The sequence below is a fragment of the Lissotriton vulgaris genome, chromosome 1_1 (assembly GCF_964263255.1).
Source record: "Lissotriton vulgaris chromosome 1_1, aLisVul1.2, whole genome shotgun sequence".
NCBI classification, from domain to species: domain Eukaryota; kingdom Metazoa; phylum Chordata; class Amphibia; order Caudata; family Salamandridae; genus Lissotriton; species Lissotriton vulgaris.
The window spans coordinates 1,305,005,443-1,305,033,210 of NC_141685.1; the positions used below are offsets into that span (position 1 = coordinate 1,305,005,443).

The window sequence follows — 27,768 nt, forward strand, 5'->3', positions numbered from 1 at the left end:
CTCCAGGTGGCGAACTCCTCTCTGCTAACGGAGTTTGAGGAGCTCAGACAACTTCGCTCTCCGCTGGGAACGCCGACTTCAGGCAAAAACTCCAACTCCACGGCGTAGCGGAGTTAGCCCCTGGCCCACGTCCAAAGTCAGATAGGAAATAATCACTTACCTTCTCTGGCGTCTCCGGGCTGCCCTCCTTGCCTTGGTCTCTCCTCCTCGCTAGTCGCAAACCCTTACTTTGTACGTTTTCGGAGGACTGCGCATGCGCGCACGTGCAGTCCTCGCAAGACGGACAACATATGGGTTTGCGACCAGCAAGGAAGAGACCACGGTGAGGAGGGCAGCTCGAAGACGCCAGAGCAGGTAAGTGACGTATTATTTTCCTTTTTTACCATTGTGGTGGAGTGGAGTTCCACTAAGCTTTTTGTCAACTCCGTAGAACTAGTGTAGTGGCACTCCGCCCACCCTTGGTTCTTGGTAGCAATCACATCACTAAGACGAGTGAGTGAGATGGAAACTGTAACAGCGAAAGAGCCATACATAAGCTAATAATGAGGACATACCCAAAATTCCTTCCAAAAGTTCTTCCCTTTTCCCACAAAGAGACTATTACTATACTAGCTACTGTCACAAGCCTACACATGTGGCAGCAAGAGTACTAGACTCATTGGATATTAGAGGGGCACAGTATCAGAAAGACACTGCAGATCCTCGTGGGCCATTCAATTGAGGCTTTTGAAACCGCTGCATCTGAGAACTATTTCTAGATGGCTTGTCCAGCTGTGTTACACACAAGCAAACAAACTTCCTTGACAAAACCGGGGCAAACTGTACCAGGCGGAAGGGTGCTACTATGGCTTATATGGCCAACGTCTCCATGCAGGAAATATGCAAAGCAGCCACATGAGCTTAAGGGCATACTTTCAGGAAGTATTACTGCATTGATTTACACTCGCCAAAGGAGGTTTAAGTTGGACAAGCTGTACTTAGAAATGTTTTTGCTACCGCACCCTCGTCGACCCCCCACCACATTGCAGGTAATACAATTACATAAACTGCACAACGCATGTGAATCTAGAAGAGATTTCGTGTTGCAGAAGAAACCGGTCTTAACCTGTAATCGTGAATTTACAGCTTTGAATAGATCCACACGCTCTGCACCAGCCTCCCATTGAAGTTTAGTGGAAGGGTACATTGGGATTGCGGTTGATTTCATACAAGGGCCCAGCCTATGTCGTCGACTCCTGCGAACCAGCAGAAGCTTTACGAAAGGACACTCCCGCACCCAACCACTAGATGGCGGGATTGTGCAACGCATTTGAATCTAGAAGTGTTTCAAGCGGCAAAACCATGAGTGCAAGTAATTGACTGATTTCATAAAAAACAATTGCAATACACTACACGACATATTTACCTGTGGACCAGTGTATATCAACAAAGCTGTGAAATCTGATTGTTGTCTGTGAAAGGGTGTGTGCGATGCTGTGGCTTGCATTTAAGTATTGCATCCTGTTGCTCTCCTTTTATACTGTGCCCTCTCTCCCCATAGGTGCAGAGCGTGCTATAACACTAAAGATGGAGATTCCTGGGCCAATGCCACCACTCATACGTGAGATGCTGGAAAACCCTGAAGCCTTTGAGGATGACGCTTCACCGCCCCCCAAAACGGAACAGAAGCCCATCAAGGTTGAGGAAAAGCCAGCAGAGAAAACTAGTACCAAAGACCCCTAGCAAACCCAGGAAGGGGGCCAGCCCTCCTGCCCTTCTCTGTATCAACATCAATGAACAATAAGCAAAGGAAGAAAACCCTTCCTCAGCAGGAGGAAATGGCACTCAGGGCACTATGGGAATCCCAGACAAAAAGACAAACTGCTTTCATTTTTTATACTGGATCGTCTGGATTTGAGGTATATATATCTCTTGCCTTAAACTTTTCGCGAGCGGGGAAGCTTGGGCCGGGGCCATGACGGAGTGAAGGCCTCAGCCCCCTCATCCGCTTTTGCCAAAGTATTGATGGACCCTCTTGCAGTACAGAGGGATGGTTCTGAAGAAAAAAATAAAATAAAAGGCCTCCATCCCTGTGGGTTTTCGGGGCCTCTCTTTCTCAGCAACATGGTGGAGAAAGTCCCGGCTGACCATGGGGAGACAGGACTGCAGCAGTGCAATGCCTCCTAATTGGAGAAATGTTACAGGTTTATTTTGTTACAAAGAACATTGTGTTTTTATTGTCTTTGTTCCTAACCCCAACCTATACACCCACCCGCTCCTCTTTGTAAATGTGCAAATCAGTTACCTCTGTGCAAGAGAACAGTAACCAGGGTTGGAGATGGCTACACAAGCTTGGAATGTGGGATTATATTCCTTGTCCTTCAGTGTGCTGGTTTATCAGCTAGCCCCTGAAGCACGAGGTTCCTATCTTACCCCTACCCAAAAATCCGTTAAAAAAAGGAGCTTCTGTTTCTTTCAAAAGACTATATTTTGCCAAAGATGCTGGCTGGAACCGAAAGCGAAGGCAGAAGAAGGGCATACATGAGACCATGCGGCTCCCACCAGTATATGAAAGGTGCCTCCCGCCATCAACCTACCCTCCTTGTTATCTGCCCCGTCTCTGGATTGGCTAAGACTCTCATCATGCCTGTGTACGCAGACTGTCCTTCTCACGTACTGATTTGTATGCCTACACCTACTAGCCTCAGATGGAGGTTTGGTTATGGAGAAGGGAAACTGCACCAACATGTTTTTGGACTTGACGTCTCATATGCACCCTCTCTCTGCGCTTTGAATTCGAACCCCAGTTGTGCTGCCAAAGAGCAGTAGGTTGTGCTGTGGTGGTAGGCCTACACCTACTGGGTAGTTTTGGTTGGAAAGTGCACAGTGTCTGGCATAAAATTTGCTATCTCATCGATTACTGTCTAATGAGTAAGTAAATGCTTAGAATAGCCCTACAACAGGGCAACTAGACTTAAAACGGTCATTCAGGCTTTGTCGGAGCAGTGTATTGAAGACGAGCCTATGCTACAACAGTCTATGCAAGTGGTCTACTTACACCCCACCCACCCATATCCCGCAATGCCGCGTGTCCAGGAGAAATTTCTGTTTCCGCACCCAGAAGCAGTATTTTAAAAGAATAAGTTGTGCCAAGAGGTAGGGACTGGGTCTTAATCCTATCCCCGTGCCTGGCCCCTTACCTGTTGCCTTCAATGCTCTTCACAAACTGCCATTGAGATCACCCACACGCTTCCCAGGAAAGGAATTGTCTGTGAAGACTCTGAAGCCATAACCGAACATAGGAACAGACTACACCTTACGTGCATTCCTCCGCCTCCTCCCCTCCCCGTTTGTAGCGCCTGAGACCTGAGGTGCTTTGACGCAGTCTCTCGCCTGCATATCATTGGAGGTGTGCTCCACGATCAAGGGTACTCGCCTCTACGCCTATTCTCGTGTCTCTAATGTCAAAAAAAGAAACCTGAACTCTCCTAAGTATATCTGTGTTCTCAAGCACTTCAATCACTTTACACTCATTTTGCTAATACAATATAGTCTCCTGCTAGGTTCTCCAAATAAGTCTGCCGCACTCTTTCGGAGTCTCTCTTTTGCCCCCAAGTTGCCGTCCCCATGTTCTTCCATGGAACGCTGTTGTTTGCCACATCACTGGTTCCAAGTATTTTCTAGGCATTCAGCTCTGTCCTGTTACAAAGCCCTTTAACATCAAACCCTACGTCCTCACTGACCCTATGCTGCTCGTTGCAGTCTTGAACTTTTTCATGTCACCGAAACCATGCACTACAGTGGAATTCAATTGATTCTCACTTTGCTGGGTCAATTTCTTGCACAACCGGACTCGCCGTTTCCACTCAGCAATTCTATGGAATCCTTCCCTTTCTCATGTCGCTGCCCCCCTGGATTTCATCTGAGTCACACATTCCCATTACACTGACCCCGTGCACATCTTTGGGGTTGCTACAATTTCTCAGGGGTCTTGTCATAACTAATTCTATTTTAGAGCACATGTAGTTAGTCACATTAGTTCTGCCGCACAGCCCACAATAAAGATGGAAAGGCTGCTCCAACCAAGCAGATCCTGCTACTCCGAAGTAGATCCCACTGGATTCCTTAATGCCAACAGTTTGTGTGGGGATTAGGGCGATTCTTGTTGATGGTTTTATGCTCCTGTGTCTTCATGACTTCAACATGTTACACTACAAGGGTTTATCATTTTCTTAAGCTAGTGACGCGCCGATCATGCTAACAGTCTCGGCTTATTTGCCCTGTTGCTATCTCCTTTAGCCCCAATTCCCAAGTTCAGATCCTCAAATAAAAAACTCTCCTGTCGGCTTGACCATGCTTCTCCAACCCCATCCATTTGTGTCTGATGCTTCCATCTGACCTTGCAGCTTGTTACATTCCAAAGAAGAGGTCTCTCTGTAGAGCTCTCAGTCCGTGCCTATCAGTTGGGGGTTATCCCTAGTCGCACTTTGTGAGATCACTTGGATCTCTCATTCTACTCTAAGCTCCGCCTCCTGTGGTTACAGGTAGATTGCTGCCACCCGCCACATGTTGCAGAGTTGTGTTGGGTATCTGCTGGAGTTTGTTGGCTGTAAAGTTTACATGTTCCTGTTGGGGATCTCATGCCCCGATCACACCGGTTGTCACCAACGTTTTAGGAGGCAGTGAAGGGATAGAGCATCTTGATCCGATCCACCTATGTGTTCCATTAGGAAAAAAGGAAAGGAACACTTCTCCTGTGACCTCCCTTGGCAGAGTGTGAGCCCACTATCTCCAAGCTATCCCGGGGCAAGTGGCTGGTTATTTATTGCTTATGTTTACATGAGTTTCTGCAGACCTTTTGAATACCAAAGTGTTTTCTCCCCCCAGTGATCACAGTCTACCTTTTTTTATTAATCTGCTCTATATATGTATTTTCCAAACGCTTTTATTTAGCTGCCAACGAAAAATCAAGAGCACAGTAAAGGCCACAGGCCAACGTCGTGTCTTATTTTTCATATTTGTTTTGGTTTTGTAAGGGGATATTTTTGTGTGGGGCAAAGAGTGAGAGACATCTGTCATTTCTTGTGTTTACATCAGCTCTTTCGGTCTTTCATATAAGCGTTTTCAGCTGACCGGTCTCAAAATTGTAAACCATTTAGGAATTTTCTATTTTTGCAAAATAAAGTGATGGTTACTGTGAACAAATGAGTTTAAAAATTGTGTGTGCTGCAAGTCCTGTCTGTACATCGCACACGACATGGAACTACTTCCCACTAAAACTAAGACCACATCCTTCCAAGAACACACCCTACATGCTGCCTATGGAGGCAAGCGCTTCAGCGGCCATCATAGTAGTAAGAGCTATATAAATATTAGAATCCAATGTCTTATGAGCATGCATGACATTGGAATGTACTAGTTTGTGAACCTCCATAATTTATCATGAATTTGTACCCAAGTCTTTTGAACTTACTCAGGATTGCTGTTCATCATTTGCATCCTCCCTATGAGAATACATGTCCATCCCCGGCTACCATTTAAAGCAAGTGTGGACATTCTCCTGCAAGACTACCAAAAATGAATGTCTTTATTGAGAGGGTATGGCTTGCATTGGGGTGCATTATCGGGTACTATTTATATTTTAATAGTATAGTATTTATTTTAAGGAAACCATATCAACATTACTACTTTCATTACTACCGAATGCCAGTCAGGGGTAGGTGGTATATGACTGGTTCTCCACCAAGAAAATCTGGTAAAAATGATGGTGAATTATGCATTTTACAACACATGTTAGCTAAAAATCAACCGTCTATAAGCAATATGGGAATTATTAGTTTTGAAGTGTAAATCTTTCTGGATTCACTATGCTGTGCATTATTCCATCATCTAGTGGTTGGGTCCGGAATTGCAGTCTTTTTTTTTTTGTGGCCCAGGTGGGCGTCGACTACCACCATTTGGTGTCCTTCGTGACGTCTACGTGCTTCCTCCGGTAGCTCCCATCTTTGGTCGCCATCTTCAGATTCTTTTATCCGCCGTTGGGTCTGGATCGTTACCGAAGAGTTCCAGAGATATGGAGAGAGAATCGATAAAAATAGCAAAAAATCAATGAAAATCACGGATTTCTACACACCAGACTACAGGTCAGGTTACCGGGATTACGCAGGAGAAGGTTTTCAAACCAGATTTCGACGTTCTACGGAAGATGCGCACACAGGGGGCTCCCTGAGCGCGGGGATGGACACACCACCTTTCAAGTTTTGCACCAATTTTCACCACAAGTACACCCAGAAGGCCCAGCATCCAGTCTGCAACCTCTGCCTGCTGCTTGACCACAACAGCAAGAACTGCAATGCATGCTCGGTGTTCACACCCAAGACTCTCAGAGTAAGAGAGAGGCAGAGAAGGGTGAACTACACCATGCAGGGTGGAGGGCCGCCGACATCGCTACAAGACTTGGGCCTCTCGAGCGAAGAGGAGGATAACATCGCCGAGGGGCCAGAGGACTGCACCGTCGTCGAGGCCCCAAAGAAAATGTCGAAGGTGGTAAGGGAGTCTTCGACTCCCAGACACTCAAGCGACGTTCATAAGAGTGAAGGAAAGTCCTCGAAGGGAACTTTGCAGTCGTAACACTTAGCGAAAGCAACAGCACCCAAGGACAAACAGCCCAGCGGATCCTTCGAAAAGGACTCCCAGACGGCAAAAACCCACGAAAAATCTAGGTCGTCGAAGGATGCCCTTGGGAAGGACACCTCGATGCCAAGAAAAGAAGGGTCAACAACAACGATTTCGATGACCTCGAAACTGAGCGCACAAACTCTCGACACTGAACAGGCTGCCGAAATGGAGAGGAAGAAAAGGAGGCTCGAGGCAGAAATGGGGAGAATCCTGCAGCAAAAGAATAACTTCGATAAAAGGATGAACCAGTACACCATCCCGCCGAAGCCCGCGGCTGAAGTCGAAAGGGGCAACGAAGACCCTGAACCGCCAAAAACGCCTGAACCGGTCAAGGAACAGGAGGAAGAAGCCCTGTATTACTTTGGGGGCAAAGGTGAGGAGGATCAGCAAACCTACCAGGACTCAACGTCCTTGGTGGCACAAGACTTGGAGTGCCATGACCTTGACGCCGAATTACTGGAAGGAGCAGACCCATACCCTTCGAGGCCTTCACTGCCAGACAATATAGGGGTCTATAATATGGTCGTTAAAAAGGCTGCAGAGACATATGAAGTGAAATTAGAGGAGGAGAAACCCACGTCATGTTTTCTCCTGGAAACTGTTACCTCAACAAACGAGGAGTCCGTTCCTGCCCATGCTCCCTAGTGTGCTGGACCAGGGCAGGGAGGCTTTCAGGGAACCAGCTGTATGTAAATCAGTGACCCGAGGACAGAAAAGAAGTACAAACACTCCTCAACGAACCCTGCATACATTCAGGTATCAGTGCCAGCCGATCCAATAATGACCGCAATGGCTAAGAAAGGGCCAATGTACCCACAAATGATGGACCACCTCCATACAAGGAGAGTAGAAGGATGGACCTCATGGGGAGGCAAGTAGAACGGAGTGCAGCAATTCAATGGCACATCGCCAACTCAATCACCCTAATCAAGAGGCACGCATACCAGCACTGGAAGGAAGTGGGGCAACTCCTAAAACATCTACCAGAACGGTGCCAGCCTACCAGAACGGTGCCAGCAAAGAGCAGCCCGCCTGGTAGAGGAAGGGAAAAACATGGCTAACACATGTTTGAAGTCTTACTTGGATGCTGCGGAGACGTCAAGTAGGCAAATGATGATTGGGGTGACGGAGAGAAGACACGCTTGGCTTAGGATTTCAGGCTTCACGCCTGAGGTACAGAACAACATCCTGAACACACCCTTTAATGGAGAGCAACTTTTTGGAACGCCAGTTGACGACAAAATAACTCCGCTTAAAAAGGACAACGAGACAGCAAGGTCCAAGGGAGCCCTGCAGTTCAGAGGGATGAGAAGGGGTACACCCTCAAGAAGGATAAATGGTAGGAGATGCAACCTGCCTACTACATCGCACCAAACCTTCCAACAAGGTTATCAAGGAAATGGCCAGGTCCAAGCAGCAGGGACCGCAGCAGCAGAACTGGCAGTAACAGCCGCGAGGACAGTCCTTTCGAGGGCGCTCAAACTGATGAGGACAGGCACGGAGAGGAGGGCAGCAACCCACCTCCAAGTGTCTTCGCCATAAGGTAAATGCCCACCCTAACAACACCTCTAGGGGGGCATCAAGACTTAAACAAAAACCAAAACCTGATTTTACACAACAAACAGTTCCTCAAACACATAACACCAGTAGGAGGCAGAATAAGGGACTTCCTCCAGGAGTGGAAGAAGGTCACAACGGACAAATGGATACTAAATATCATACAATACGGTTACTGTATAGAGCTCGAAAAACAACCTTCAAACATGAGATCAACGAACCAGGTGCACTCAGCGAAGGAACTTTCGCTCTTGCTAATAAAAGCGCAGGAACTGCTCAGCAAGGAGGCAATAGAGATAGTGTCGCATAAGGAGAGGAACAAGGGGGTTTACTCCACCTACTTCCTTGTACCAAAGGTGGACGAAAAGCTAAGACCTATTCTAGATCTAAGGTTCTTAAACAAGTTCATAAGGACACAAAGATTCAAAATGACATCTCATCTAGAGGTAATACCACATATACAAGAAGGTGATTACAGGGAAACTATAGACTTAAAGGACGTGTACTTGCAGATCTTCATCAACAAAAAACACAAACACCTACTAAGGTTTGTGATCAACCAAACTCACTACCAGTTCACAGTACTGGCATTCAGACTCAATTCCACACCAAGGGTGTTTACAAAATGCCTAGCAGCTGTAGCAGCGCACCTAAGAAGTCAGGGGATACACGTATACCCCTACCTCGACAACTGGCTTGTCAAGGCAATGCAAACAACACATCCAGCAGGTCTTACAAACCCTAATCCAACTGGGTTTCTCAATCCATTGGGGAAAGTCGGCAATAGAGCCGGAACAGGTGAAGATATTCTTAGGGGCAGAGATCGACACCATACAAGGCAAAGTGTTCCCTAGCACAAAGAGAACTTTGGCAATACTGATGGAAACATGTCTTTACCACAAGGGGCAAGTTCTGACAGTGAGGATGGTGAGCAAGTTAATGGGAATGATGGCGTCATGCATACACCTGGTCCCAAATATTCAACTCCACATGAGACCATTCCAGGAATGGATACAGCAGCAATGGTCACAGGCAACAGGGAGGTGGGAAGATCTAGTGGTTGTCACACATGCAGTACATCAGGAAATAGCGTGGTGGAACAAGGAAAACATATCACAGGGGAAACCATTCATACAGCCGGCTCCAACAGTGACCATCACAACAGACTCCTCCCAGCTTGGGTGGGGTGCGCACATGAAAAAACTCAAGGTGACAGGGTTATGGTTGCAGCAAGATGCGGTCAAACACATCAACTACCTAGAACTAAAAACTGTTCCTAGCCTTAAAAGCCTTTCAGAAGAAGCTGTACGGAAACAGGGTGTTGATCCAAATGGACAACACAACCACCATGTTCTACATCAACAAGCAAGGAGTAACACAATCAGTAGCACTATCAGGGCTAGCACAGGAAATATGGACATGGGCCATTCCACTAAGAATAGACCTACTAGCAATACATCTCCCAGGGAAGGACAATGTTGAAGCAGGCAGACACCAGCATCCCACGAAAGGGAGATCAACCAACAGGATATAGAAAAACTATTCCGAAAGTGGAGTACACCGCAAATAGGCCTATTTGCAACATTCCAAAATGCAAAATGCCAACACTTCGCTTCTAGACAACCAGACCATCGCTTCTAAGAGTATGCACTATGGATAGATTGGTCAAAGACATTTGCATACGCTTTTTGCCCTATACCACTGATACACGGGGTACTTAACAAATGCAGGATCAGCAACATGTCGCTAATACTAATAGCAACTCAGTGGGCCAGATAGTCCTGGTTCTCACAAATAGTGGAAATGGCACAAGCACCAGCGCACAGATTCCCAAGAAGAAGGAACCTGTTAACAATGCAGAACGGAAGGGTGCTACACTCTGAGCCAGAGAGCCAGAGCATGGCCCATGAAGACCTAGAATTTGCACACCTCAAACTACCAGCAAGCACGAGGGAGGCAAGGAGACCTTCCACAAGAAAGTGCTACGTAGCAAAATAGAAAAGATTCTCTGAATGGTGTATTAGGGAGAAACTACAAAGAAAAAGCGCAAAGGAATCGACAGTACTAAAATACTTAACGCACCAACTACAAAGTAAACTAAGCTACACATCCCTAAGAGTGCACTTAGCGGCGATAGTGGCTTACATAAAAGGAGAAACGGGGAAACGTTTCTTCACCTCCCAAGTAGTAAACCGATTTCTATAAGGAGCAAAGAGAATCGCACCTCCAAACCGAATGCCAACGCCAGCATGGAACCTCAACGTAGTGCTTACTCAATTGAAAAAGACTGCATTTGAGCCTATTCTCAAGGCTACACTACACATGCTCACGCTAAAGACAGCCTTCTTGGTAGCTATCACCTTGCTGTGAAGAGTAAGTGAATTGCAAGCGTTAACACTTCAAGAGCCCTACCTGCAAATACACAATGATAGGATTGTAATGAGAACAGACCCACACTTCATGCCAAAGGTGGTGTCGCTGTTTCACATCAATCAAACTTTTCAAAAACCTATTTTTTCCCTTTAACCAGCCACAAGCACAGAAAGGGCGCTACACACACACTGGAAGCCAGGAGGGCTGTAATGCACTATATAGAAAGGCCAAAGAAGGGCAGAAAGGCAAAGCAGTTCTTTTGTTTCTTTTGCTAGCTGTTTTTTGGGAAGACCAATTACCAAAAATACCAAGGCACGGTGGGTTGCACAAACCATACAACTCTGCCACAATCGGGCAGGACAACTGTTACAAGGAGCAGCTCATGCTCACTCAACAAGGAAGAAAGGAGTAACACTTACATTTCTTGCAAATACACCTATTCAAGACATTTGCCAAGCTGCAAAATGGTCTTCAGTGCACACGTTCACTAAACACTACTGCGTAGATATTCAAATGAACAAGGAAATACCTTAAATGATAAGAGGAAGAAGAAAAATAACGCAGGACAGGAAAAAAAGAATCCAAAGATGGCGACAAAAGGTGGGAGCTTCCGGAGGAAGCGCATTGACGTCATGAAGGACACCAAATGGTGGTATGTCGACGCCCACCTGGGCCACAAAAAAAAAAGAGCGAAAAAAAGACAAATTCCAGACCCAACCACTAGATGGCAGAATAATGCACAGCATAGTAAATCCAGAAAGTCTTCAAGCTGCAAAACTACACCGACAGGTAAGAAAAGATACGTTTCTTTGGCTCTGTGGTTTGTCCTTAAACCGGGGGCAAGGATGAATATGGGGATGACGTCACTCTTACTGTTAAATGAGAGAGGAGAGCAAGCATCCTTTCTCAAACTGGGAAGGTCTTTGTCACTGCTGAGTGGTGTGGGCATTCAGCGCCCTCAGCACAGGCAAAGGCCCCTTCCCTGAATCCCCCCTTCCTCTTTATGGAGATTGTGCCAGTAGGAGGAGGGCAACAGGCTCTGAGCACTGTCCATCAGACACTTACCATGTGTATGCAGTAACCAGTAGCCAAACGGATGGATGGAATGCATTTCAGTCCATCAATTTGGCTACTCAAAGTGGCAACTGTTGAAGGTAATGGGCTGGGTGCCACTGCCAGGTAGAGAATCTGAAGGTTTCAAAAGTAGTCACTAATTGAATTGCAGTGTGAATAAGGGTGCACTAAATGATTTTCTGAGTGATCCCTTGACCAGTAACTGGGCCGTGGTCAGACTCTTTCAGCACATACTTTGATAATGTACAAGTTTCTGACAAAATATCTCGGCGAAAGGAAATTCAACAATAAACAAGCATTTGCAATGCAATAGGTCTCGCATTAGGAAAGTTTGAGCTATTGGTATTGTAAATGACACATTTTTTATTATGTTTTGTTTTTGAAAATAGCGAAATTATTAGCTTTGTCATTTACAATGCCAATAGTTATAACTTTCGCAAATGTGACACCTATAGCATTTGTAATGCAATATGTGTTGTATTTACGTGACTTACATGTATTGATATTACAAATAACAATGGCTTTTATTTTTTTTTAAATAATTAATTCTTAAATAAAAGTTATTGTAATTTATAATGGCAATAGCTTAAAGTTGTGAAAAAATGTGAAATATAATCAGGAAGGAAGCTGCTGACATGGATTACCTTCATGTTTTTTTAAATTTAAGTGTCTAGAACGCAATCTGTGTTTTTTTAATAAGATTAAGAATGGAATATAGGGAATGATAGGGTCCCGCTTCCCTGTCTTTTTTTTTTTTAATTACTAGCGGATGGGAGACCTGGACACACGCGGCCCACACACTACACTGTTTCCCTTAATAGTAGTGGCAGGGCTTTAAGTGGGCTGGGTCTCACTGGTGCTGAGCACTGGCAGTTTTTTAAAAGGGGGCCTCAAAACGGGTCTCTATCAGGCTCAGTTTGCACAGGCGGTCGGTTTTTTCTGGACTGCACTGACAGCAGGGCACTTTATGGGCGCGTACTCACACTGCTCACTTCTCACTAGTAGAGAAGTTACAGCATGACGTCATGCCAGGTGAGCATTGTAGGGGAAGGGAAATCCTTTCAAGAGTCATTTTCTCTCTGTGTTTCCCTTCTCTTTTTGAAACTGAGGAGCAGCAACATTGTCGTGGTGTCACTAGAGCTTTAAGTGGACGCTTTTTCAATATCATATACAAGCCATAGTTGCTGCTTATTTATCTTATGAAACTAATAACCATTGACAAAGCCAATAGTCCTGACTTGTAGGTATGATATTACTTGATGTATCATATATCTGGATGCAATGACAGAAACAGCAAACTACAAGTCCGGCGGCACACAATGCTAGGCACAGATCTTACGTGTTTTAAGCCACACCCTCAAATACATTGCCCCCCCCAGTTTTTTCATCCCACTTTGGAGTCAGCTACTTGTACGTATAGTAAGACATATTTGTCCACAATATTTTGACATACAAACCAGAAAAAGTAGCAAAATAATTGTGCTACATTGTTGTCGCTTACAACATCTTTGTGCAATTAATAAAACATGCCAGCACAATCCATTGTAGGGTCCGTCACCATGCAGACATGAAAGTTTTAACACTGTGTGATGTCCCAGGGAAAAATAGCCCTTATGTCGGTAATGACACGTTGTATAGGAGCAACAAAATGCATGTTTAACAGTGTTTCTGAAATATTTATAAGCCGTTGAGAACTCGCAGTTCAGAAATATAAAGTGCACGCGCATCAAAAATGGCTGCACTGGTACTTCCGCCTCGGTAATCGTTGTGACAGCGGTCCCCTTCCGCAGCCCTCCTGTATGGATGTCTGACATACACAGGGTTCCCACAACTCTGCGGCTGGCGTTTGTAGCCTGGCTGCTCTGCGCCACCCGCCCTCCCTCGATTTAACACACTCGCTGACAAATCTCTGCCCTGCATTAACCTCCTTTTTTGTGACGCGTTCAAGGAAAACTCTGATGGCTGTTGCTTGTTGGCACCGCTAACCCCGCTAACAGCCAATCAGATTTTAATCAAGCAGAAAATGTCTGAGGCGGCGGAATAATCGCCCTGACACGCTGAGCTTGGAAGCGGGGCAGCTGGACAGACAGACCGGCCAGAAGCCCTTCCAGAGTGGGGGGTGAACCGGGTAGGCCCCTACGCCTCCGTTCCCTCCTCCGCATCCATTCATGGGCTGACCCACAAAGGAACTGTGTAGGCCCCGAAACCAGGCCTAATCCATGTGACGGGGAGGCGGGGCCGTCCTCGGGGAGGTGTTTCAGCAGTGAACAGCATCCTGGGAAAATGGTCTGGCAGCTCCTGCTGTCCCCTTTTCCTGTGCCCTGCCTAGCCTCGTTTACTGTCATTAGCGGGGCAATTTAATGGCCATTACTCTGCCAAAGCCGTTCAGAGGTAGATAATGTGAGGTGCAGAATGCTTATTTGGAGCTGCAACAATCTCTTTTGGATCATTTGTTGCAGGGTTGCATCTATACCACGCTTCCAGCGATGCGGGACACCAATCTGGAGAACTGGTTGTAAAACAAAACAAGGGGGAGGAGGAAGGGGAAGAGCATGAGTGAGCGCTCAATCTATGCGAAGTAATAGAGTCAAGGGGACGGAAACGCACACATGGTGTGTCCGTTTACCTGCTGGTTGGAGTCAATCCACAGCGTGATCGAGAATGCTGGTCGGCTGTTCTCGGAGCCGAAGCAGTGTATACCGGCTCAACGAACCACGTGACGCGGAAGCGAGCCCGCTCCGTGTGTGGTAATAGAAAACAGACTAGGGAGTGGAGAATAACTCCAGGGTGGAGGGCTGAAGGAATACATTAAAAGGTGCGTGTTTATACAGCAGCTATAAATCCATCCGTTGGAGTGCAAAATATATACATTGGGACATGGAACACAGGATGGTAAAGGCCCATCAGCATCTTGTATGGAAATAGCAAACGAGCCAGAATCAGCCGAGCGGGACCCTGCGGCCGATGATGAGTGGGAGGTCGGGGGCTGCCTGCGCATGCGCGCCACTCTGCAGTTTCGTTTTGCCGAGCGCGAGCCCGGAGACGAGAAGTGCCGCATGAAGTCCCGTGTCCCAGGAGGGGGCCCGGGTGAAGACCAGCGGGGAGAGCTCCGCTTCTTTGTAGAGGAGCTCGAGTGTTCTGCGGGGCTCCCTTGGCAGATGGTGCGAGCCTGAGTCCGACTCCGGTGAGGTAAGGGGAAGGGGGGGCTGTGGGCTGTGTGCCGTGTGCCTGTATGTGTGTGCATGCGCGCGCCTGTGTGTGTGTGTGTGCGTGCATGCAGAGGGGTGGGGGCTGGCTGTGTCTGTGTGAGCAGGGGCTGTGAGTTACTCTGCGCAAGCGCGTCTGAGAGGCGCGCTCCCGCGGTGAAATCTGGAAGGGAAAAGCGCGTGGCACATTGCTGTCCACATTCCCAGATGCGGGTAACATTAGGTCTGAAGCAGACACCATCAATGCTCACGCATTGAGGGTTAGGTCTGCTCGACCTAAAAATGGAAGTTTGTATGCTCACTGCGCCCCTGGATATGGCACTGGCTTCATTTTTATTTTCTCAATACACTCTTTTAAAAATACATTTTAAACAATTTAGACTATATCTGTTTTTCAGTTAATTAAACTATTGCACATAAAACAGTAAACCTAGGGTTCATACTGTTCAAACGGATATGTCTTTTTTTTTTTTTTAAACAAAACTGCAAAAACCACAAAAGTAATGCCTTAACATGGTGCATACAAAGTCTATGAATAAAGTTCTGATTAACTTATTTTCTGTGGATGCATTAGACAGTAATAGTTGCTCTTTAGATAAGATCAGAGGTGACAGACTGCTCTGGTGCAAAGTTGCTATTACTCAAATGTACTTGCTAAAAACGTGTACACCTAGTTCAGAAATTGTCTAAATCTATATACATTTTATTAAAATAGTCACCACTTGTAGGTGACCTTGCAGACAGACAGTAATAGCATAGTGTCAAGTGCATATATCAAACAGACAAAACTGTAAAAAAACAAACCCCTTGTCAACCATGCAGTCTGAAGGGTGTCAAGGAATCAGGTCCAAATCAAAGTGTTTCATGATTTCTGCAGTGGTGTCGCAAGCACCATATAAATAATGTAGGTTTATCGCCAGAAAGTGCTTAAGCGTTAACAGGTATGGAAAGTGCTATATAAATACTGCTACAATATAATTCCGCATTAAAGGTGATGCAACACTGATGCACCACAAGTGTTCAACTGAATGCAGCCTAGTCCAAAAACAATAGATCAGAGGTCTTAAAACATTTTTTCCTCTGAGCCTTTCCTAAGCAAAATGTTTTGCCATTGGGCCCCCCTTCAAAGATGTGAGACGAGAATAGGGAGTGTGGGAGGGTAGGGGGTGAGCACAGGGACGGCGTTTAGGAGATTATTTCAGGGTTATTTTTCTGTAGCTCCTAATCTACGCTATATTATTATTATTATTTTTTTTTATTATTATTTATTTATAAATATGATTTTGGAACTCCGTGGAGATCCACATATTACAAGAATACAGGTTAAACATATTAAGATTAGACCACATGTTATCCACCTATTCTACAGAAATATACAAAATGTCATGCCATTCAACTAATACAATTCTAAGAAACATTTAAAAAAATTAAAAATTCTATGGCAAAAGAATTCATTCGGAGGACAAAAGATTGCATCAATCAAAGATCTAGCAGATAAAATACCAAGCTGAATACATACGGGCTTTACCCACAGCCGACGATGGGCCATTAATGCTGGACAAACTAATAAGACATGTATGGAGTCTTGGACTGCGCTATTACAAAAATTACATATGTTGGATGTGCCATACCATTTGGCCAGTAGCTTATTCAATGGAAGTAGATCATGCCTGAGGAGTAGCCAAAAGCGGCGCAAGCCATGGGGCATATTCCAAGTGACATATGGTTGTATTTGTCTTAACAAACAAGAGTCAACAGCTTGGTTTGTCCCCTTTTTTTGTGAAATCAGGTTACGATCCCTTTCATAGCTCAACTTCCAGGTGGCATGTTTTAAAGTGAGCTTTAGTTGATGTGTAGAAAGATCTAGGAGGGAGACTTCCTCCAAATCCAAGAGTGTGAGGGCCTTCCTATAGTTCTTTATAAGCATTGAATACTCTTGTAGTGGGCCCATCAACTCTTTTTTAATTAGGGATCTTAATGTTGCTGGTTGTCCCTTAATCAGACATATTACCCAGCGAATGACTCCTGCCAAACCCTGTGCCCAGCTGCTTCTTAGCCCGAGTTCCAAATGAAGAGCAGCTGTACTACAGCTATTATTAGCCGAGATTAAACTTCTCAAGAGGGATCCCTCAACAGTGTCTAAAAAACCCCATTCAACTAAGTCGATAAACTCTATGCCATAAAGCAGAGTTGGGGGGACTTTTGCCCGGAATGCCTCCAACAGATACCCAAAGTGCCTTTTACCAGTCGATTTATATAGTGCTCTTAGGCCGTTTCCCTGTGATTTTGCCTTGTGGGTGCTGTTTTCAATATGGGGTTTATTGCTTAAATTACTTTTGACAACCTTGCCCAAAAATACGTAAGATGACACTCTTTCTAATTTTTGACCTCCCAATTCCCAGTTGAAGTTTTCTAACCTCAGTTTTTTTCTCCCCTCCATACACATTACCTTACTTTTAGAGATGTTTATTTTCAGGAAATGCTCTTCGGAGAATGTATGTAGTAATTGAAGACGATTATTGAGTCCTTTTGGGGTGAGGTCTAAAATCAGTATATCATCCGCGTACATTAGGCAAGAGATATATGAATCTCCCAAGCGTGGGGCAATGCCTTCACCTGCGGATATAGTATCGGGCAGGTCACTAACGTAAAGGGAAAATAAGAGGGGGGCTAAAAGACAGCCCTGCTTGAGGCCATTTGCAGAAGGTATGAGCTGGGATAAGCCTCTTTCCCCTCCCAATAATACTCTGCACCATGTGTTATCGTGTAAGTCTTGTACCAGACCTAAGAGACCATGGGGCATTCCTAGAGCATGTAACTTTCTCCACAGTAGTTGACGATTGACCTTATCAAAGGCCGTGGAGAAATCTATGAATGCCACATAGACTCTCCCCTTTCTGGCTCCAATATATTTGTCTGTTAATACCTGAAGGGCTGCCAGGTTGTCCAAGGTACCGTGATTTTTCCTAAAGCCCGTCTGCTCAAGTGGAAGAACACCCGAGTGCTCCACCCAGATATTTATCCGCTTGAGCAGACATCTTGTGAAAACTTTGCCGATTGCATCCAGTAAGGCAATCTGGCGGTAATTCTGGGGGGATAGGCGGTCTCCTTTTTTTAAACAACGGCACAAGGATACTTCCCTTCCAGGACGGTAAAACCTTACCTCTTAGTAAACAAATATTAAAGACTGGACAAAGTAACTTGCACCATTTAGCCCTGTTCTGTTTTAAAACGTTGATGGGCACTTCATCCGGGCCCATGGCCCCGGAATGTCGCATTTCATTAATAGACAAATCTATGTCCTTTTCTGTAAAAGGTTCTAATGGGTCCCTCATTTCTTGTCGCCACACTTGGGGGTTCTCTGCATTATTACTTGCGTAGAGGTTGGAGACAAAATCCCTCCATATTTGTTCCTCAATAGCAATGGGAGCGGGGCTTGTTCTCATTCCGCACCCCTCGCCTATGAGGGACCAAAATTGCCTCATTTCCCAATGACAAATATATCAAACCAAAACCGAAATTGACCAAAAACACTAGGTCCCTGAATTATAGTGTTGTGAGCATGGGTCTCAATGCAACTGCACCTCCTGCACTAAAAAACCCGTAATAAAACAAACTCCCTACCTTACTCAAGGCATCTCTCTGAGAAAGCTGTCTCTATCATTTGCAATTTAAAAACTGACCCACTCCCTGTAACCACTTCCTCTGTGGTAGTGTCTCTTTGATGCTATCCAAGGATATCATTGCTTTCCTCTTTCTCCTGGACCATTACCCTGAGGCCCCAGGGGTTCATATGATCAGAGCACACCATCTGAATGTGACCCTGGTGGCTGCCTCCCTGTCACACACACTACTCACCTTGATGGACATGTGCATATTAACAGAGGTCGAAGTGGACAGCATCTACGGAGACTCGCATGCCCCATGCTTTTGAAGTGTTTATAAAAGCAGTTCCCATACTTTTTGTTAAAAACAACAACTATCCCTGAACAGTTATTGTGGTCCTCGAAGTACCTCTGCTTAAAAGTCAAGGAAGGGTAGGTGGGCTGGAGTTTTCCGGTGCGGTGTAGCTCAGGGAGGGACACAGAGCTAAGGATGAAACAGGCATTCTCACCAGGGTGCCCAGTACCTGAAAGAAAGTAAATGTGTTCAGTTTGGTAATCACCAAATGTAAAGTTTGCTTGGAAGCATGTTTAGACTTTAATTGATGTGAGTCACCTGTTGCTTCATGTGGCTGAGTTATTCTTTTTTTGATACTTAATGCCCTATTTTTTTTTACCGGTAATCTTCATTACTCCTGGTCCGTTGTCCTCTACCCATTCATAAAAAAAGTGAGATAATCCTATCTTACTAATTGGAAAAAAAGAAGGAAGGAATGCTAGCCCTACCCCATTCCCTCCAACGTGGAGAACATAAACATCCTCCTCTCCTATCCTTGTCCCATTAAAAAACAAAGTGAGAATAAGCAAGCAACAACTGGCATCCATCAACAACAAACCACCAGGACAAATGACAGGCGGCAAAACCCAGTTATTTATTGACAGATAAAAACAAAAAGTCAGGAGCACACAGCCAGCAGGATCCCCAAACCAAAATGAACACCATCCCCCAGCAAATTCTGGATCTGATAATGCCCACAAAAGTATTAGAGGACGCCCAAGTAGCTGCCCTACAGATTTCTGACCGGGAAACCCCTGAACCTCAACCCATGAGGCCACCACCGCCCGGGTAGACTGCCCCTGCTCACCCGCTGGAGGAGGGCAACCCTAAAGAGAGTAGGCCAACATGATGACCTGTTTCAGCCAGCCCCACAAGAGGAAACCACAAAAGAAACCACATCGGAGAAGACTGCAGCGCAGACGGAAAGCAAGGGATAAACCAGGGACGCTGTACTGCCAACAGCCTCAGAGTGGGAAACTAAGACTGACAAGGCCAAACGGTACTACAACTACAACTTCCTGGGCTTCCCGCTCCACATGAGCCAAAAACCGGGGGATCAGAGCAAGCGGAGCGAAAGCATACAGCAGGCGTGATGGCCAAGGAATGGTCAGAGCATCCACCCCCACGCCCCCTCCTGATGGACACAGGAGCAGAACCGAGGCAATTGAGCATTGTGCTGGGAAGTAAAGAGGACGAGATAGGGACAACCAAACCTCCTGCACACAAGCCGAAACGCCACTGGAGTCAGACGCAACTCCAGGGAGGTGGGAAAATAACAACAGAGGGTATCCCTACCCTGTCGTCCGCACCCCAGATATTTACAGCTGTGAGAGACAATAGATGCCCCTTCACCCAACAAAACAAGGGGATCACCTCAGCATTCAGAGGTTTAGACCTGGACCCCCCCTATGATGTTTCAGGTATGCCACCAACACCATGTTGTCTGAACGCAGCACCACATTGCGCCCCATCAACAAACTGCAGAATCCCATGGCAGTTTGAGACCCTGCCGTCAACTCCAGCTAATTAGAACACCGCTCCTCTGGAAGGGACCAGCAACTGTGAAGGGAGCCGAACTCCAGCATCTTACCCCCCCCTCCCCCCCCAAATGCACTGGCTTCTGTTGTCAGGACCGCCGAAGGAAAGGGTTGCAACGGCAGACCCCAGCTCTGGCAGGGACCAGTGACCCTGAAGGAGCCGGACTCCAGCGACCACCCCCCCCCCCCCAAAAGGCACTGGCATCGGTTGTCTGGACCGCCGGAGGAAAGGGTTGCCACAGCTTTTCCTGCACCGTCCACCAGTGCAGGGCAGGGAGGAGCGAAGGAGCCACACGAACCAGAAGGGCCAAATCTTCCAGTCCTTCAACACAAGATTGTGACGGCCATCATGCCCGCCGCCATCCCCCCCTGCCAGGAAGGGCCAAAGCCCCATCACGTCGAAGGACACATCAGAAAGGAACTCCGTATCCTAATACCTATCAGGTTTCCTAATAGTTCCACGGTTTTGCAAAGTATATCTCCGATTGGTGTGTTCCTGATAAAGAGATCCGCCCATGACAGTGTTTTGTTCTGTTTATATTTTGTTTATTATCCCATTTCTTCTTTGAAGAATCATGTGCTTGCTTAGAGTTCTCTCTTTTAGTGCTACTCTTTACTCTTGGTTTCCCAGGTTTGGCTCTGAGATTATCTCTGCCTATAGAGGCATATGTGTCTTCGATAATCTTAGGTAATTTGCCCTCCTGCTGGTGGGAGTTAATTCCCTTAGGCGTTGGCGTAAAGCCACTGCTGCTGCCTTCCTTTTTATGCTACTCAACATAATGTTAGAAACCTGACCACAATTGTCCATCGGCCTCATTCCGAGATCTAAGGCAGGCTCTGCCTTGTACTCCTGAATCTGCTTCAGTACATCTGGTATGACTGCTATTGAAGTTACTTTATATAGATTTGGTTTCATACATAGGTGTGCAGAGTGTCAATCTTGTTACAGTATGCTATTGAAGGGGTACCATGTGTTCTGGTGGATACAGCAGCGAAAACTGTACCCCAAGTGGCGCATTCCTCTAACTGGGGAGCCATCCCCATCAGGAAGCAAATTGTGTGTATTCTGTGTTTTTCCTCTGGGTCTGTATGGGAAAAACTGCTTCAAGCTGTGTTGTTTTTTTGTGCTATGCAGAACAGGATTTGCTCCCGGCTGGTGGGAACCTTTCCTATCGTCGCATTTAGTGTGAGTGGGCTAATACCCGAGGTAGCCATGAGTGGCTGTATAGCCTAGTAACCACCACAGGTTGAGCTGTTAATGTTCTCATTACATATTGTGTAAGATTCCTGTAAAGTCTTACTATATCCTTGTAAAGTTTGCGGTGTGTATGATGTTAAGACTGGCCAAGTCGCTCCTTTACTACTGAGCGGACAGTCTCACATGTTCTCTTCTATGGGGTATGGCTCCTTTAAACCAATTAATATGCTCTTGGTATGTTAATGGGACTTCTAAGTCCACATATGGAAAACACTCATCAAGTTGTTCACCTTCAACGTATTTATGAAATAACTAAGCCTGGGCGTAGTTCGCGTAGCCGCACTCCGCGAGCTACGCGAAGATGCACTTGCACTCCGCGAACTACGCATAGCTCCGCGAGCATGCGTAGTAGCTTGCTTGACCCGTTCGCAAGCCATTTTCCTCCTTCGGGAGCGCCGTGGAACTCTGGAACCTGCTCGACACCACATCTCCAGACGTCGCCTTCCTCACGGAAACATGGATGAACGCCTCCTCAGCGCCCGACATCGCCGTCGCCATCCCGCACGGATACAAGATCACCTGGAGAGACCGCGTCAACGAGACAGGAGGAGGCATCCCCATCGTCCACAAGAACACCATCCGCATCACGACCAACTCAGACGACACCCTCGCAGCCGCTTAACATCTTCACTTCCAGATACACACTGACCCCAAGACCACACTCAGAGGCACCCTCATCTACAGACCCCCAGGACCTCGCACACAATTCAGCAAAGACATCGCAGACTTCATCAGCCCGCACGCCCTCGCCGACTACATCCTCCTAGGAGACCTCAACTTCCACCTGGAGAACAACAACGACAACACCACCACCACCCTGCTGGACAACCTCGCCAACCTCGGACTCATGCAACTGGTGAACACCCCCACCCACTACGCCGGACACACGCTTGACCCAGTCTTCTCCTCCAGCAAGTACATCTCCTTCAGCCACTCCACCAGGCTCCACTGGACAGACCACAGCTGCGTCCACTTCAGCTTCAGAAAGACCACGACTCACCACCACCCGCAACAGGTTCCCCGCAGGAACTGGAACAAGATCACCACCGACCAGCTGCACTGAGCCAGAACCCGCCCACCAGCTCAACGGACCCCAACCAAGCAGCCAACAACCTCACACAGTGGATCACCAATTGCGCTCGCCCAACCAGCCTCTACCACTCGCAGTCCGGCTTCCGCACCAACCACAGCACCGAGACCGCCCTCATCGCAGCCACTGACGACATCCGAGCCCTGCTCGACAACTGGGAAACAGCGGCCCTCATCCTCCTGGACCTCTCCGCAGCATTCGATACGGTCTGCCACCGCACCCTAGTGCAGCGCCTCAGCAACATCGGAATCCAAGAGAAGGCACTGGAGTGGATCATCTCGTTCCTCACGGGAAGAACCCAGAGAGTCCGCCTCCCCCGTACAGATCCAAGGCCACCGAAGTCATATGCGGCGTACCACAAGGATCATCACTCAGCCCCACCCTCTTCAACGTCTACATGAGCCCCCTCGCAGCCATCGTACGCCAACCCAACCTCAACATCATCTCCTACGCCGACGACACCCAGCTGATCCTCTCCCTCACCAACGACCCAGGAACCGCCAGAACCAACCTACACGAAGGGATGAAAGACGTAGTCGAGTGGATGAGGAACAGCCGCCTGAAACTGAACTCAGACAAGACGGAAGTCCTCATCCTTGGATCATCACCCTCCGCCTGGGACGACTCCTGGTGGCCCCCTGCCCTGGGCAGCGCACCTAAACCAACGGACCACGCACGCAACCTGGGCTTCATCCTGGACTCCTCCCTCTCGATGACCAGACAAGTCAACGCCGTCTCATCATCATGCTTCAACATCCTACGCATGCTTCGAAAGATCTTCCCATGGCTCGCCACCGAAACCAGGAAGACGGTCACACAGGCACTCTTCACCAGCCGACTGGACTACGGAAACACCCTCTATACCGGAACCACAGCCAAACTCCAGAAAAGACTCTAACACATCCAGAATGCCTCCGCACGACTCATCTTGGACATCCCCTGACACAGCCACATCTCCGGACACCTGAGAGACCTTCACTGGCTCCCCGTCAGCAAGAGAATCACGTTCCAACTCCTCACCCACGCACACAAGGCCCTCCACGACCTGGGCCCCAGGTACCTCAACAACCGCCTGACCTTCTACACTCCCACCCGCCAGCTACGATCGACCAGCCACACCCTCGCCGCCGTGCCACGCATCCGAAGATCCACCATGGGAGGAAGATCCTTCTCCTACCTGGCAGCCAAGACTTGGAACTCCCTCCCCATCCACCTCCGCCTGACCCAAGACCACCTCTGCTTCAGGAAGCAACTCAAGACATGGCTGTTCGAGCAGTAGCGGACCCCCCTCCCCCAAGTGCCTTGAGACCCTCTGGGTGAGTAGCGCGCTATACAAATATCCTGATTGATTGATTGATTGATTGCCTGCATGCTCGGGATGTGTAGCGCGCGAAGTTACCCATGAGGTTTGTCCTGCCCGCTCGCGTCCCCTTATTTCCGGTCACTACTAACGTGTTCGCGAGTTATTCTGTGCCAGATTGCAGTTTCTGCGTGTTCGGCAACTCGATCTTACCGACAAGCATCCTCGCGCACGCGAAAATGCTATTGAGCGTGCGAGAACTACGCTACACAGCAGTTTGCGGAGTATTCAACAACTTCGCGTTCTCCGCGGAGCGCGGAGTTGCCGAAACTCCGCAAACTCCGCGAACGGAGCGTAGTTCTTCGCCCAGGGTTAGAAATAACCTTGTGTATGCATCTGCAGTTGGGAATTTAACCCAAGAACAAAATACTCTGTTCTGAATGCGTTGTGTGCCTCAACCACGAAGGTAACCTCTCTACCAGTTGCTGTAATATTTTCATAGTAGCTGCCTGTCTGCAATTTTCTGAAATATTTAATCCCTCTATCAGTTCTCCAATGTTTTCATCCTGTTTGGTCATTGTTAGAGCAGTAGCACTTAGCCTATTTTTTTTTTATAGTGATATGATGCACAAAGTGTGGGAACCTTTAATCCTCCAAGCTTGATTAACCACAGCAATGCATAGGGTAAGCCTACTCGCAATGCATAGGGTAAGCCTACTCAGCTGAGGCGGATTTGTTTCCCTTCACACTACCGACCTCTCTGGTGAAAATGTGAAGAGGAGTTTCTGAGAAAGCACGACTGAACTACTCCGATTTGACCATTAAATAAGAGTCTAACCAACGTTGGTGGTGCCATGTCGTGTAGTTTTTACAAATCCGTAGGACCTGAGCATTCTGCAGACAACATAAATTAAGGGCTTGGTGTCACAAAAAAGCTGGCTTGCAGCTAGAAAGTAAATCGCAAGCAGCCTTCACAAGAAAGAAGGGAGCTATGGTTACCTTCCTGGCAAATGTTCTGCTGAATGACCCACGTGTGGCAAGCACATGGTCGTCAATTCACACGTTTACAAGACACTACTGCATCGACGACCAGGTGAAGAGAGTCACAATTGGGCAGGGAGTACTGAAGCACTACTTTTCAAGCTCAACCTCATCTCCAAACCAACCACCACAGTAAATCAACAGCTACAAAATCGATGCACAGCATGTGAATCAAGAAAAGATTCACACTGCAAAATGAAATGGTTACTTACCTGTAGGAGTAGTTTTGCAGCTTGAGAATGTTCTGGATTCACATGTGACGCAACTGTCTCCCATGGAAATCATGCGAGAGAGTAAACAAGGACATAAATAAGGTACAATCAAGGGAAAGCCCACAGGACATTAAATGGACAAACTATCTCCAGGGAAAAAAAAGAATCTGAAGATGGTCACCACGCACAGAGGCTTCCAGGGAGGTCATCTGACGTAAGGAGAGGCTGGACTAAGCACCAAATGGTGAAGACAGTTGACACCCAACAACAATAAAAGCATTTGCAATGCAATAGGTCTCCCATTACTGATCGTAAGCTGCTCCTAGTGGTCCCTAGTGAGCAAGGCACCAGCATTGTATGTCTCAGTGCAGTATCGCAAGCTGCTCCTAGAGGACCCTTGTGAGCAAGGCATCAGCACTTCATGTCTTGGTGCAGTAGCACAAACTGCTGCTAGAGGTCTCTAGTGAGCAAGGCACCAGTACTGAATGTCCAGGTGCAGTATCGCAAGCTGCTCCTACTGGTCCCTAGTGAGCAAGGCACCAGCATTGTATGTCTCGGTGCAGTATCGCAAGCTGCTCCTAGAGGACCCTTGTGAGCAAGGCACCAGCACTTCATGTCTTGGTGCAGTAACAAAAACTGCTGCTAGAGGTCTCTAGTGAGCAAGGCACCAGGACTGCATGTCTAAGTGCAGTACTGCAAACTGCTCCTAGAGATCCATAGGGAGCAAGGCACCAGCACTTCACACCTCTTTTGCTCACATATGGTACTGCACTCTGCAGAAGATTTGGTAAATCCACCCTACCCATTATGCATTGCATGCAAGACAGTGTACGAGTACATTCAAATAGCAATGTCCATATATACAATTAGTAGCTTTGAAATGTGACAAAAGAATTATTACATTATTTTCGGATTAGGTTGTACTCTGTGTGGAGCAGATGAAGGGAAATTTATAGACGGTCCCATATAAATGTGAGATGTTCTCGTGAGCAAAGTAACCACTGCCAGCCTAGCTTAGGACCTATTGTGTGTCTTGTCTGAAGCCTTTTAAGAAAATAGTGCCTTGAGGCTGTAATTAAAACCTAGGGAGTAACAACTCATGTAACGGGGTGTCCTCATGGAAGGTTACAAGAAGAAACAAGGCTGTACTAAGGTGGTACTACTAAGCCTATAGGCCAATGAAAAGCTGCCATTTACAAAGGACAGGGACAGAAGCCAATTAAAAAGATGGACGGAAAGTGGGCAGAGCTTTATGCCCATATCCTGAATACTAAATCACTCAGTAAGACAATAGGTAAAGCTAAATGAATTAGTTTTACCAGGACAATTTATTTTGTCAGTATCTTTAGAATCAGTTTTTTAGATGATTATTTTTTAGGCAAGAGAATCAACATTATCAACTCAACCTCTAGCGACTGAATTTTCACAAAAGACTAATATACAAATAACATACAAAAAACATTGAATTAATCATCAATAGACCTTAACAAAAAAGGACTAATGTACATGTGACCTAAAAAGAACATTAAGTCAACATATATCATTTCATTCCAATTATCAAAAAACAGTTAATCATGGACAGAAAGAGTTTGCCAATATTAAATATGCATTCAGTTTCCACAATGTGGTGCACTATTTCTTTTAAGAACCACATGAGTCAAAGTTTAAACATTCCTTTTAAACTTGAACATTCATATTAAATGTATTAACAAGAATTTTATGCAAACTAGTGCCGTAGCCGACGCGTTTCGAGTCCTGTTAAGAAAGTCACAGGGCTCTCATTAGGGCAGCATTAAATGGATTCCACGGGGAACTGATTGAGGGCTTGAGTGCGACCTTTTATTAATAGTAGTGTGGCCGCCACTCTGTGTCTCACACTTAAGTGAAAGCCTCAAGGATGGTCTCTTGTCAAGACATTGTTTATTGTTCCAAGGTGACAAGTCTTCTCTATTCAGAAGCCAAACGTGAGAGAAAACAGAAAGATTCTTTTTGAACCAAAGAAGACATAATTCCTACTCGCAGCGCCACACGCTCGATTGCGGTGGGCTGTTCAGCCCTCAGAGTTATTATAAAATAACCAACTTTAAGCACAGTACCTCATGCAAGGTTGCGGTGGACTGTTTGGCTAAAATGGCATACAAATCTTGTTAATACATTTAATATGAATGTTCAACGTACTGTCCACTGAACTTTCTTTGCCATTTTCTTTGAGGTTGTCATTAAGAGGAGTCACAATGGACCCATAGTTATTAACAAACTTCCCGTAGTACACAGACAGGCCCAAGAAAGCTCTGACCTGTGTCTGGGTGGTGGGTGGAGTCCAGTCCTTTATGGTCTGGATCTTGCTCTCCAATAGTTGTACCTGACCTCCACCTACCAGGTGGCCTGGGTATACAACCTTGCTCAGCCCTATCTGGCACTTGGTAGCCTTAATAGTTAGGCCTGCCTTTTGCAGAGCCTCCAACACATTCTTCAGGTGGATCAGGTGATCTTCCTAAGTGGAGCTAAAGACAGTAATATCAT

General features: G+C 46.6%; 1 protein-coding gene across 3 annotated transcripts in view; it reads left to right on the top strand.

The window, feature by feature from the left end:
* Positions 1 to 5,184, top strand: part of RARG (retinoic acid receptor gamma) — a 378,215-nt gene extending 373,031 nt beyond the window's left edge. For all 3 annotated transcript variants that reach the window (XM_086965476.1, XM_086965487.1, XM_086965498.1), the window contains one exon: positions 1,541 to 5,184. In XM_086965476.1, the coding sequence (XP_086821602.1) occupies positions 1,541 to 1,722 (182 nt within the window). In that variant the 3' untranslated portion in view covers positions 1,723 to 5,184. The remainder of the gene's footprint in view (positions 1 to 1,540) is intronic.
* Positions 5,185 to 27,768: the final 22,584 nt, after the last annotated feature.